Consider the following 11,127-nt stretch of genomic DNA (forward strand, 5'->3'; position numbering starts at 1 on the left):
CAGGTGGGATATGTTATCCCTGCCATCAGCCTGTGCTTCTGACCCACAGTGTGTTTCCTTCCCTGGGCTGGGGATCCATCCATGGTCAGCCATCCACACCTTGTGGCAGTGGTGGCTGTGGCAAACGAGGAGTGAGTCTGTGATGGCTTTTGGTGTCAGCATGCCTGTTAAGTGAACAGCTGCTCAGGCTGATGAATTAGGTTTGTGGGTTCCTCTGAGCCCTGCGTGCTCTTACGTGGAAATACCAGGGGTGTTATTTTAGTTGTGGGAAGGTGTAGCTTTCTACCTGTTAATAACTACATTTGTGAAGATTTGTTAAAGCTGTTAATTTAGCTTAAACATTTTGTGTGAGGGAAGTTCTAGAAAATTACAGTAATTGTGACTGTCAGATGAAGATGTTTGCTGTGCCTGGAGGGAATGGGCCTGTGTGCCTGGCTGCTGGCAGCCAGTGCGGTAGAGGTTTGGTGTGTTGCTGATTGTGAGCTGCTCTCCACAAGGAGCATCTCTTCACCGTGATGTGCAATGTGTCTGGGATTTGAGGAAAGGCAGACTGAGATTTACTCTTATTTTAAGGATTTATTTTATGGATTTTATGCTATTTATTTTGTGGATTAGGTGCATAGGTGAGTGAAGGCCAGTGGCTGTAGGCAGAGCCAGGCTGGGCAGGGAAACCTCTAGCAGATGAATGCACAGGCTCTGGACCACACGCAGATGCGACTTTCAGATGCTGTTTCGAGTAGGTGGGGAACTGGCATCTGTGAAGAGGCAGAAGCAAGCCCTGTATGGGTTAGCTGGGCAGCACAGGTCCTGTGCTGCCATATGGCCCTGCAGTCCAAGTGCTGTTCTGGCTCTGCCTCCACCGCACTGTGGGGCCATGGCAAATTGCTTCCATGACTTTCTGTGAGTGTTTCCCTTATGCCCCCCCAGCCTGTTCAGAGGTGAGCCGTTCAGAGACTGGTCGTCTGGGTGGTGTATGTGTGATCTCAGTGGGGGCTGAAGTTGCCCCCGTCTTAGAAATACCTACTAATAATTGTAAAAGAGACAAAGGGGATGAGCACACGGGGAGTCTGGGGGCAAAGCGCTGTGGGAGAGAGCAGCAAGCCCGTTTCAGAAGGCTGAATTCCTTGCATAGACTGCATTTTCTGCCTGGGGTGTAGTGTTGCTGGCTGGCAGTCTTTCCAAGCTCACGGCCTCCTGTATGGATCAGGCTGCTGGGAGAGGGGGAGGGTGCTGTGTTTCACCATACTGCAGTCACCCCTGGGTTGAGGGCTAAAAGCCTTGGCACGTACGGCTTGGCTCCAGCTGGGTTTAACATGTCAGTGGGGAGGGAGCTGCGTGCTCCATTCCTGAAGGCGCAGAGCCTGGTGCTTTGGCATGTTGCTGAGGGCAATTTGCTGTAATGCTCTTCACCTTCTCACCTGCAGTGGGTAATTTTTACTGAGTGGCCTATTAAGGTGTTCAGGGTAATCAGTGCAATAGGGCTGGGAGGTGTTTTGTGGCTTGGGATGGCTTTGCAAGCTAAACCCTAGCTGAGGAGTTGAAAATAACATTGAGTATGTATCTGTCGTCTTTGTTTCGCTTTTCCCCTCCAGCATCTTCTTTTCCTGCCTCCCTGTGTGAAAACCTTTCACTTTGCAGCACTTCTGCAGTAATCCCTTCCATCAGAACATGTTTCTGGAGGAGAACAGCCCCTCCTAAGGATCCCTGTGGCCCTAGGGTGAGCCGTGTCTTGGAGCCTGTCTTGCACTTGCTGCGACCCGCACGCACGTCTGTGCAGTGCATCAGAGTAGCAGGACCTGCTTTCCAGTCCGCTTCTTCCACAGCAGGCTTGCCTTGCTCTGGCCGATTCTCTTGTTTCCTCCCAGCACCAGCTGTTTGCAGCACAGCTCTGAGCCTGGATTGGGTTGTGCTGTAGGTGGTGGACATGTTCTGCCTCCTCTGTTCCACTCTGGTACCCCTTGGGATGAGAGGGGAGGACCGCAAGGGATCACAGCATGCTGTGGTCTTGGCCCCAAGCTGATGGCAGAGGATGCTTGTGGAGCAGTGATGAGCCTGGCCAGCAAGTCTGTCTCTGCCTGAGCCTTGCCGGTGCTGAGATCCAGGGTTCTTGTTTGGTCCTGCATCAAAGAAACCTTTTCACCATTCTTATCTTGTTTTGGCGTTGCTTTCTGTGCACAGAAGACCCCTGTTCATGTTCCCTGTCCTCTCCTTCACTGGGGAGGCTGCAGGCTGCTTCTTTCAGAGCTTGCAGAGATGATTTTTTTTCAGCCTGTCCTCAGTGATTCCTACTATCCCTAGCCTGAGCCTGTAAAAGAAAGATGACTGAGCTGCTCAGCCTCTGAATCCCACCCCAAGAGTTATCACGAGAAAGCACTAACAGACAAAACAAGGTTTGCTCTGCATTGCCAGGGTTGAACCTTTGGCAGCCACTGTGCTCTCAGCCTTTACTGGCTCTACTGGGGAGCTGTGACTCTGCTTGGGAAGCCTGGCTGTTCCTGCGTGCCGCTCGGAGCGGGAGGGACGCTGCGCTCCCTAATCAGGGTCGCTGTTTAGTCACGCTCCTCCACATCCTAATGAGAAATCGGTCACGGGTGCATTTCTTGGCTCTTTTCTTTTGAAGAGCCGTTCCGGAGCCCAGCACAGCAGGCAGATGGGGCTGGGTGGACGCAAACAGCAGGATCCGATTCTCAGTAGGGAATGTCAAACTTGGAGATGCAGGTCTGGCAGGTGATGGGGAGGAATAGCCAGCAGCCCCTTGCTTTGGGACAGGTTATTGTCTGGGTAACCCTGGGGAGCCCAGGAAGCACTGTCACCTTTTGTACCCCTTTGCACTTTATGCCAAAATATGTAGAGGTAAGCCTGGCTCACTAAACATCCTGCATCTCTTACCAAACTGTACAAAATATACATGCATGCAGCCATGAGGGAGAGCAAAGAGAGCGGGGAGCTGCCTTACGGAGCCTTTTCACCGCTGTTGGTGACAGTGGTGTTGCTATTCATGCACACCATGTGCTACTTAGGTTCTTCGATCTCTGGAGACTGGTCTAAAGCTGCTGTAAACTTTGGGACCTCATTGTATCAGCTTAGACGATGGCACTTAATAATGAACAGAAGAGAGACAGGTGACCTGACATTAAGCAGAGGGAACAGAGATACCTACAGATTTCGTCTTTTTAGAAGGATTCCTGCCTCCCATCGTGACCTTTCCGGGTACATGACCCTTCAGAGCCTGCCAAAGTATTCCTGTTTACACTTGTAGGATGAAAAGAGAATAACAGGAAAGAGCATTAAGGATATCTGCTGCCAGGAGAAGGTTGTTTTGATGGTGCCATCCTGAACGTGTGCTGGCATTTGATGGATTTTCTTTTGAACTCTTGGGTTCAGCAAGTTTTATTAACGTGAGCTTAAATGATCTTACAATCCATAGAAATTACTCTGTGCTAAAGTGGTCTACAGTATATATTTGAAAATACTAAAGCAGTTGGCTGAATTGGGGCCTTACATATCAATGTCTTTTTCAGATTTTTCCAGGAAAACATTTTTCATTGCCTTTTGTATTGAATTGAAAAACTAGACTTGGTGGACAGCTGGTGGGAGAATTCAGTCTGTAGCTGCTGTGGAGAGCAATGAGTTGCTTTAAACATGTGATAACTTTAATTTAAAGAAAAACACTAATGACAGCTGAGAATATGCTGAGGTTAAAGTGGGTCATGTAAAAACATTGAATTTTCAAAACTGTATATACTTTCTCGAGCTAACACTGCAATAAAGTGTGTATGTGTGTCCATGTATGTTTGTGTGTGATGCAAAGAAAACTTTAGTTTTGGAGTCCTATAAAATCTAAAGCAATGATGGATGTTCTTGGGAAGCAGTGGTGGGACAAGCACATAATTGTGTTGGAGGACCAGAAGGTCACTTGGGCTCCTTATAAGCACAGCACTGTGCTTGGGCAGCAATCAAGCCTGTTCTGTGGCTGAAATTTTCATTTATTGTGCCACGTTCAGGATTTCTGGCACTTGTGTTACAACATTGCTGGATGAATTTGTACTGCAGAGTGGGTTTAGCAGCAAAGGTGGTTTAACAGAGACTTATTGAAAGCAGGAGCCAGTTCTTCTGGTGGAGTAGAATACAAGCTTTCTGCCCCCATAAAGGAGCCTGCGTGCATATTCAAAACTCCACCGTGTGACTGAGATGCCTTTGGATTATGCTATTGATAGGACAGATGCTGGCAGCCCCGGGGGTGGTGGTGGTGGTGGTGTTTCTGCTTTGCTGAAGTCAGTGGGGTTTTACTGCGTGCGTGGAAGGGGAGGAAGATCAGGTGGCTGTGTATGAACGATGGGAAGGGTGCGATCCAAGAGCAATCACAGACATTAGTGCTTTGTCTCCAAAGTAAGTTCAGCCTCTCTAGTATAGAAAGAAGCATAGAGACAGGGGTGAGCCTTGGAGAGCAAGCAAGTGTCCTGGCATGTATGAAATCTCTCCTCCTCCTCTTAGCAAGGTGGCTGTGTCTGTATTCCCTTGGCTGCATCTCATCTGCTTGAGTAGGATGAAGTTGGTTTCTGCAGGCAAAGCCATTCACTATGGAGGAGGAGGAGGACCATAACTATTACGGTCTCTCGCCCTAGTCTCCAGCATTGCCAGCCTGTGGGCAGTTGTTTCTCTAAGTAACTTGACACCTGGCTTTGTTCTTCCTCTTGCCTTGTTTTAATTTCCTGTGGCTGCAGGAGTGCCACAAGGCAAGGGGAAAGTCTTGTCTTTGATGGTTGTGGCATTTCCCCTCTTCTTTTTCTCATTCTATGTGTCCTTCCCAAATGGAGCAAGTGAACAGACAAGGAAGCAATTTAGGAAGGCAACTGCTGAAACCCGGTAATTGCCTGTCTTTTCTCTCACACTGTTGCCTTAAAGGAGAAAATGAGGCGAGATGCAAATTTGCACATTGAAACCTTTCAGTTACTGTTGTTAGAACTGCTGGGGGTCTGTAGGGCACGGGAAAGTGAGGAATTACGTTTCAGGCTATCTTTAGGAGAGAAAAGCCATCCTCTTAACTCATGCATCATAACAGGTTTGCATTTCTTAGCAGAAACACCGAGTTATTAACTTTCCTTCCCTTTTTCTTTCCCCAGCTTTATCACGCTTTTTCCAACAGCCGGAGTCGCAGACAGTGGAAGAAAATGGCATGGCCCGGTTTGAGTGTCGGATCGAAGGACTGCCCTCCCCTGTCATCACGTGGGAGAAGGACCATGAAGCTGTTCCAGCAGAACCCAGGTGATGCCCTGGTTTCTTTCCTGGGTTAGCTTTGGAAAAAAGCAAAACAAAACCTGACCATTTAGGATGTGGAAATCCTTCATAAAAAGGTAGAATGAAGAGAGAGATGGTAGACCAGGTTTGGAACTGATAATTAAGTGATTTAAGAGGAGGTGTTCAAGGGGCCCATGCAAACAGGTCCATAAAATGTCCAACCCACAAAAAAGAAAAGAACCAAGCGCTTTTTTATTACTGATCTCTTGTTCTTTGAGGTGCTGGAGTGTGTGCAGGGAAGGGCAACAAAGCTGGTGAAGAGCACAAGTCTTATGAGGAGGGGCTAAGGGAACTGGGGTTGCTTAGTCTGGAGAAAAGGAGGCTGAGGGGGAGACCTTATCGCTCTCTACAACTACCTGAAAGGAGGTTGTAGCCAGGTGGGTGTTGGTCTCTTCTCCCAAGTAACAAGTGATAGGCCTCAAGTTGCACCAGGGGAGGTTTAGATTGGATATCAGGAGAAATTTCTTCCCCGAAAGGGTTGTCAAGCATTGGAACAGGCTGCCCAGGGAAGTGGTTGAGTCACCATCCCTGGAGGTATTTAAAAGACATGTAGACGTGGTGCTTAGGGACATGGTTTAGTGGTGGCCTTGGCAGTGCTAGGTTAGTGGTTGAACTTGATGATCTTAAAGGTCTTTTCCAACCTAAACAATTCTATGATGCTATGATTCTGGAACCTTCACAATGATGGACCAAGTGCTCACTCTATAAAAGATAGTTTCAAGGATATGAAATTGGCCAGAAATTGGCTGATAAACAAATTAAGTAATTGAGACTGGAGCCTCAGTTCTCCAGTGGCCTGGAAGGTCTGTATGCAAAGATGCATGATTTCAGCACAGTTTACATCAACCATTTACTCCCCATCCAGAGCGTTGGAGGGAAACCAAGAAGACTATGCAGAAGGGCAAACAGCAGCATAAAAGTGAATAGCAAAACTTGAAATTGTGCCAGTTCTCACAGCACAGAACCTGCACCCTGCGAAGGCCTGTGTGTGTGTGGAACAGGGCACAGCAGGCTGCGGCGTGGGCTGCCTTTGGCTTATCTTCTTGTGTGAAGTTAAGTGGGGTAGAAGTCTTTGGGGGATGGGGCCTGGCGTGAGGAATATTTCTGCAGCTGGCTGTGGGGGTACAGCACTGGGGGTACTGGGCGTACCCAACTGAACTCCATGATGTGGTTTTTCTTTCATTTTGGTTGTGGTTTTAGAGACGGTCATTTTCTTCGCTGTTTTCCCACACAGATTTGTCTCAGGGTTAATGATTCTTCTAGAGCACTGTGTATGCTCAGTAACCTGGGAGGTTGGTCTGTTCTATTTCCATGTTTAGAGGTCATCTAGTAAAAGACCCTGAATTTTCTTTTTTTGGGGAAAGGATGAGAGTCCTGCAGCATGATACCTTTTCCTTAATGAAAGTCAGTTACAGGCATGTGAAGGGGTAAACCATTAGTTGGCTGTTAGTTGGTCTGTAGACGTCATTCCTGCAGGGGATCAGTGACTGCATTGTCCTTTAGTTCTTAAAAACTCATTTTCTGTTCTGCAGAAGGAGCTGGTTCCCTCACAGGGAAGTTAAGCCAAGAGGCAGTAGGAGAGGAAGGAAAGAGGGGGTAAGGTTTAGGAATAATTTTGCAGCAATGACTGTTTCTGTAAGAATAACTGCTTATATCCTTAAGTCTGAAGTGTGGCATCTAAAGATTTATAGGAGGCTGTTGCTTTGTAATGAGAAGAAAATTAATTAATAAAAAAAGAAAGAAAAAAAACAAAAAAGAAGAGATTGCAGAGGGAAGTGTGCCATAGATAGGGCAATGGCTTTTTAATGAGACAGCTCGATGGATGTTGTGAAATTACTTGCTTGGAGATTACTTTCAACACAAGCAGCCTGAAAATTGTTTTCCTTGTAAAAGCCAGACCATAATCTCTGGCTGCAGATCTTGCTTTTTAGATCATGTTTTAGCTAATATGCTTTTTCAGAAAGATTTGCTTTTTTGTTGTTGTCTAGTTGTTGTTGGATTTAATATTACCGGCTTTCGAAGGAATTAAGTGAATTCCAGGAAACGTTGGCTGTCAACCAGAGCTCTCTGTTATCCTTACCCCATCATGCCCAAGGACCAGATCTCAGGCCAGCCTCTGATTACTGTGTACTCCCTCCTGTGCACACATCTGATGAGCCTGTGAAAATGCAATCATTTGGATAGGTAGGTGTCAGGATGATGTTTTCGTATTCCAGAATAGCAAGGTTAGGTGTATGTACAAAATCAGACTCTGGGGCTATAGATACAACCCTTGAGATAATGCCACTACATCAGTGTTCATGGTTTATTTTAAGAGGGATAGAATAGTCATGGCAAGCTGATATTGCTTTTTATTTTTTCCTTTTTATTTTTTCTCTTTTTTTCTTTTTTATGTTGAACTTGCTTTTGGGCACTCTCTTTGGCCTTTGCCCTTGGGGGCAGGTTCTAGCATGGTGCCACCTCGAAGGTGCTGAAGGCTGAACTTAAAAAATGCTTAGACAACCCAAAGGGTAGAGAAGTGCTTATTGATGTTTTCAGAATACCTTTCCTGCCCTGCTGAAGTTCAGGACAAAATTTAACTTTCATATGTGAGTGAGGCACAGAAATATTTTGCAGTTTGGCCCTGAAGTACTTTTAAAAAACATGGTCTTAAATCTGCAGCAGCTGCTAAGTGTGGTACATCTCTTGGCGTAATCCCTTCTCTGTTTTAGGTGCTGGACGGGTTTCACACCGGGCTCCAAATAGCAATTCATTTTCTCTAAAGCCAAGATGAGTACTTGCTAGGAACTGGAGGTCTTTGGAGGTCTGCACATAAACACATACCCTACAAATCACATGGTCTGCAATCACAATATCTTTTTCCACATTTTGGCTACGTGAGGGTTTTATCTGTGTGGAGAGTTTACTTCTGTTGTGTCAGGAGTGCCTTAATATGGTTCACATTCATGTACAGGGCTCTTGAGCTGTGAGCAAAAGGGCTTGCAGGCTTTGAGTCTGCAACAAAGCTGCGGGTTCCTAACTGGTCCTGAGGACTGGTGCTTTAGTCTATTTTGTATACCTTCAAAAGGCTGCAAGGAAGGGTGTGCCAGCAGTTTACTGGGGACAAAGTAAGAAAGGGAATTGGACTGTTAATGCTGGAATATTCTCTGCTATACACACAGTGTAGCTCACTGACCTGTAGGGTTGCAGGGTTTGGACACAAGGCAGGGGTGCTTGATTTCAGTTCTTGAGCACCGCTCTTGTAATCGTCACTGAAGAGGTGAGCAGCCATCGGCCCCTCTGTGCTCTCTTCTCCACCCCTGCTCTCCTGTACGAGTCTGCTCAGGGAGGAGCAGAGAGGGGAACAGCTTCATGTTTGTGTCCTGTTGCTCTTGCAGCTTGCTGCCTTCTGTGCCCATGGTAGTTGGGCCCTGGTCTGAGTGTGCTGCCCTTTAACCCGTCTGTCCTTTGGTTTTTGTTTTCCTTTGGTTTTTGTTTTCTGCTTAATCCATAGCGAAGGGGAGCAGAGAAAAAGATCTGCCCTTTGTGTGGAAGAAAAGCTAGTGCCAACTGTCTGCTCTGAATCATCAGGCAAACTCAGCTTCCTTGCAGAGAGCCTGGGGATGGAGCAAAATGCCCTTGCAGGCTGCCCGGAGTCTTCTAGTTCAGGGCTGCCAGGAGCCTGAAGAGATGGAGGCTTTGTGAGCAGCTGGGAGAAATTGTGGATAGAGAAATCCCGCCTTTCTTCCCTCCTTGCTTCCCTGGGAGAGCCAATGCTTACCTCTGTCATGCTTTCCCAACAGGACGTACTGCGTTAAGTAGATCTCTCTACTGCTGGCCTCACGGAAGGGACCATCTTGAGCTATGTGTTGATCTGGTCTCCCCACTCACTCCCCCTTGCCTTCAGCTCCTGCTCTCTTTAGAAACACAGCGGCTTGTTTTCTGCCCTCAAGAGAAGCTGAGTGTGTTGACTGAGCATGATTGTAGACATGGTCCTGAGCACACTGGTCTAGCTGACTCTTCTCTGAGAGGGGAAAGACCATAGACAATTTTCAGAGGTCCTTCCCAGCCTCAGTGAATCTCTGATACATATTTGGAGTGTCTTCTTGTGGCTGGGAGATGCCTTGCCTAGTGTTTGAAATATGTTGATATTAATTACATACTCAAATAGCAGATGCACGACAAAAATAAATATTATCACAGTGGGAGGCTTTCCCTCTGCAGAGCTGAGAGGATGCAAATATTTGTCATCTTTCTCCTGAGTTCTGATGAGGCATCCTGATGAGGGCTTTCCGGGTACCACCTCCTCTGAGGTCTGTGGAGCTTGATCCTGAGAAAAGTGTCTTTGTAAGTAGCGGGAGCATGGCTTTAGGCACATGGGGCAGTTGCCCTTGTGTACATGGGAAGCTTCAGCAAGTCTGTGTCCATGAATCAGGCTGTAGGATTGTGCCAGTAGAGACAGTATGGTCACTGGAGCTCTTTTAGCTCTTCTGTTTCTTCATCAGCTGTGAAGAGGACAAGAAGTGATGAGCTCAGATTGCAGCAACTGAGGTCCAGGATAGACGCTAGGCTCACAGCAGGGATATTTGTCTCTGGAACAGACTGCTTAGGGCGTGGGAGGTATTTCCATTACTGGAGATCTAGGATAAATGCAGGAGCCGGTGTGCTGTTGGTGACCATGGCTTGAACACAGGATGGGTGATCTCTTAAGGTCCTCTTAAGGACCCTTGCTCATGGCACTCCAGCTGTCTCAGCACTTGGAAAACCACAGTTTTACTTATTGGGTATACTTGTTGAGATCTTTGTGGATGGAAGGACTGGCATTCATAGTTATAACTTGTCTTTGTGCTGTTCCCGTGGAATAGCTGCTATTCCTCCCCTTAGCAATTGCCTTTGAATGTGTCCTCTTCATAATGAAGACTGATAACCCAAAGCTGCCTGTCAAGGCTCGGCAGCTCTGTTTATAGAGGCTTGCAATTAAAAATGGATCTCATATATAATTAAAAAGGATCACGTAGGCTTTGCGCCTTGCATTCAAGAATAAAGAGGCTGCCATCTAGGAATCCAAGCAGAAAATGGAGTTGCTGACAGCCAGCTCGTACTTTTATGCTAATTGCTAATCATCTGCTTTGTTCAGTAGAATGCAGCAAGGATTGTGTTCATGTTGTGAGCCATGTAGCCATTTCACTCCATGGAAGTGTTGCCCAGTAGCACCCCGTGGGCAAATGGGGGGGATGCTGAATGCCCGGCTGTAAGGTTGTCAGCTTGTGAAAGCCAGAACCTCTCGGAAGAACAAAAGCAATCAACACAACCGAGGAATAGTGCAGCTTCAGGCGGTTGTGTCCTGACTGCTTTGGGCCATGAAGGTGTAGCTGTGTATCAGTTGTTCCCGTCATGTACTTGAGGTGCAGCAGGAAAAAGATGATGTTCAGACTTCTTTGCAATGTATTTTTTCTCTGTCTACCCAACCTTTGTGAAAAGCAAATGGTGAAACTGGCTGTAGTGTGTGCGAAGGCACTTGTACACTTGGAGATGTCTACAAATCTGCATGTAGAAATGTGTATGTGACGTAGTTGTTTTATACTATACAGTTGGCTTGTATCAGCAAAGCCTTGTTGGTCTGGTCTCCCAAAAACAGGTCCTGTGTTGTGACAACTCCAGTGCTGCAGATAGGTCTGTACCTGCTGCTTTTTAAGAACCACCAGTTGGGTGGCTCAAAGGTTTGTCGGTCTCACTCTGCTGTGATTACCAGGGTCTGTACATGATACATCTGCACGCGAAAAAGAAGGGATAAAAGGGCTTTGAGTTGATGAATAGCTCAGGTAAGGCATAGCCTGTCTCAAGCTCTTC

General features: G+C 46.9%; 1 protein-coding gene across 1 annotated transcript in view; it reads left to right on the forward strand.

The window, feature by feature from the left end:
- Positions 1 to 11,127, forward strand: part of IGDCC4 (immunoglobulin superfamily, DCC subclass, member 4) — a 67,715-nt gene that overhangs the window by 9,269 nt on the left and 47,319 nt on the right. Inside the window, exon 3 of the mRNA XM_009321528.1 lies at positions 5,124 to 5,265. Within this exon, the coding sequence (XP_009319803.1) occupies positions 5,124 to 5,265 (142 nt within the window). The remainder of the gene's footprint in view (positions 1 to 5,123; positions 5,266 to 11,127) is intronic.

The sequence above is a fragment of the Pygoscelis adeliae genome, unplaced genomic scaffold, assembly GCF_000699105.1.
Source record: "Pygoscelis adeliae isolate BGI_AS28 unplaced genomic scaffold, ASM69910v1 Scaffold13, whole genome shotgun sequence".
Lineage (NCBI taxonomy): Eukaryota > Metazoa > Chordata > Aves > Sphenisciformes > Spheniscidae > Pygoscelis > Pygoscelis adeliae.